The sequence below is a fragment of the Otolemur garnettii genome, unplaced genomic scaffold (assembly GCF_000181295.1).
Source record: "Otolemur garnettii isolate 467f Iridium unplaced genomic scaffold, OtoGar3 scaffold00073, whole genome shotgun sequence".
Classification (NCBI taxonomy): Eukaryota; Metazoa; Chordata; class Mammalia; order Primates; family Galagidae; genus Otolemur; species Otolemur garnettii.
Window position 1 is genome coordinate 6,865,599 of NW_003852468.1, and position 2,253 is coordinate 6,867,851.

At 41.1% G+C, this 2,253-nt stretch overlaps 1 protein-coding gene across 2 annotated transcripts in view; it reads left to right on the forward strand.

The window, feature by feature from the left end:
- The window catches only part of BCAS2 (BCAS2, pre-mRNA processing factor), an 18,403-nt gene extending 16,724 nt beyond the window's left edge, over nucleotides 1–1,679 (forward strand). For both annotated transcript variants that reach the window (XM_012807669.2, XM_012807668.2), the window contains 2 exons: nucleotides 563–643; nucleotides 1,256–1,679. In XM_012807669.2, the coding sequence (XP_012663123.1) occupies nucleotides 563–643; nucleotides 1,256–1,382 (208 nt within the window). In that variant the 3' untranslated portion in view covers nucleotides 1,383–1,679. The remainder of the gene's footprint in view (nucleotides 1–562; nucleotides 644–1,255) is intronic.
- The last annotated feature ends 574 nt before the right edge of the window (nucleotides 1,680–2,253 follow it).

The following is a 2,253-nucleotide window of genomic DNA, read 5'->3' on the forward strand; positions in this document are numbered from 1 at the left end:
CAGGAGACTCGCTTGAGCCCAGGAGTTGGAGGTTGCTGTGAGCTGTAATGCCACGGCACTCTGCCCAGGGGGACAGCTTGAGGCTCTGTCTCAAAAAAAATAAAAATAAAAATAAAAAAATAAAATTGAAAAACTGGGTGACACCTGTAGCTCAGTGAGTAGGGCGCCGGCCACATACACCAAGGGTGGCAGGTTCCAACCCGGCCCAGGCCAGCTCTAAACAATGACAGTTGCAACAACAAAAAAAAATAGATGGACGTTATGGCGGGCATTTGTAGTCCCAGCTACTTGGAAGGCTAAGGCAAGAGAATCACTTAAGCTCAAGAGTTTGAGGTTGCTGTGAGCTGTGATGCTATAGCACTCTACCAAGGGCAACATAGTGAGACTCTGTCTCAAAAAAAATTTTTTTAAATAAAAATGAAAAACTGAGGCAAGAGGATTACTTGAGCCCAGGAGTTTGAGGTTGCTATGAGCTACAACACCCATGGCCCTCTACTGAGGGTGAAAAGTGAGACTGTCAAAAAAAAAATCGTAATTGAATTGTATAAATAATTTTTTACAGAAAACATATTCAAGATTTAAACTGGCAGCGAAAGAACATGCAACTCACAGCTGGATCTAAATTGAGAGAAATGGAGTCAAAGTGAGTATTGAAGGCAGTGCCTATGACTTAGTGAGGAGGGAGCTGGTCCCATATACCGAGGGTGGCGGGTTCAAACCCAGCACAGGCCAAAATGCAACAACAAAAAAATAGTCCATCATTGTGGCAGGCGCCTGTAGTCCCAGCTGCACGGGAGGCTGAGGCAAGAGAATCGCCTAAGCCCAAAAGCTGGAGGTTGCTATGAGCTGTGACGCTGCAGCACTCTACCAAGGGTGACAAAGTGAGATTATCTCTTTTAAAAAAAAGTGAGTATTGATAATTCCATCAACTTTCAAATTACTATTCAAACAGTATTCAAATAGGATGCTGCAGGTGTCAAAGAAATGCTTTTTTTCCCAAATTACCTTTTCCCTTTCTGTTCATTTATAAGAATTGACCCTCTTATTCTGTGATGACTGTAGATTTAAATGCAGTTGTAAGAAATAATACAGAGAGGTCCTGTCCCCTTACCTACTTTCCCACAATTGTACCTTGCTTTTTAATATGGAAAATAAGACGTGAATGTTAGTGTTATATCCCTGAGTGAACAGGTACTTATACATTTAAAAGAAAAATTTTTAATGAATTTACATTGAATAATTTTCTCTTTTCTAGTTGGGTGTCCTTGGTCAGTAAGAATTATGAGATTGAACGGACTATTGTGCAACTAGAAAATGAAATCTATCAACTCAAGCAGCAACATGGAGAGGCAAACAAAGAAAACATCCGGCAAGACTTCTGAAAAGACAGATTAATTTTGTGTGTAGAAAAAAAGAAAAGTTGGGTTTTCACAGAATGCATCTGAACTATGAGGACAGCAACATCTCACAGCGACAGTTGATAGTTAAATGTTTAGAAATCATAGAGTATGTGGACTGTTGTATTAATTCTGTTTGCATATCTTAGCAAAAATAAAATTTTCTAATGTGGTATTTTATAGCCATAAGGAAAACTTTGGGCAGTTCAGATAAGTATGACTTTAGAAAAATATTATATCATAGCCGGTGTGGTGGCTCACACCTGTAATCCTAACACTCTGGGAGGCCTAGGTAGGTGGGCTGAGGTAGGTGGATTGCCTGAGCTCACAGGTTTGGAACCAGCCTGAACAAGAGAAGACCCTGCCTCTAAAAAATAGCCAGGCATTGTGGTGCCTGTAGTCCCAGCTACTTGGGAGGCTAAAGCAAGAGAATTCCTTAAGCCTAAGAGTTTGAGGTTGCTGTGAGCTGTGACACCACTACTGAGGGTGACATAGTAAGACTGTGTCTCAAAAACAATAAATAAGTATTATGTCATAGAATTAATTTTTGAACAACTTGGACTGTATTATTTTGTGTCCAAGAATTTTATTTAAAGCTTTCAGGCTGGCTCGGCACATATAGCTCAAGAGGCTAGGGTATCAGCCACATATACCGGAGCTGGTGGGTTTGAATCCAGCCTGGGCATTGTGCCAGGTACCTGTAGTCCCAGGTACTTGGGAGGCTGAGGCAAGAGGATCACTTAAGCCCAAGAGTTTTTTTGTTTTTTTGTTTTTTTTTTTTGAGACAGAGCCTCAAGCTATCACCCTGGGTAGGGTAGAGCACTGTGGCATCACAGATCACAGCAACCTCCAACTC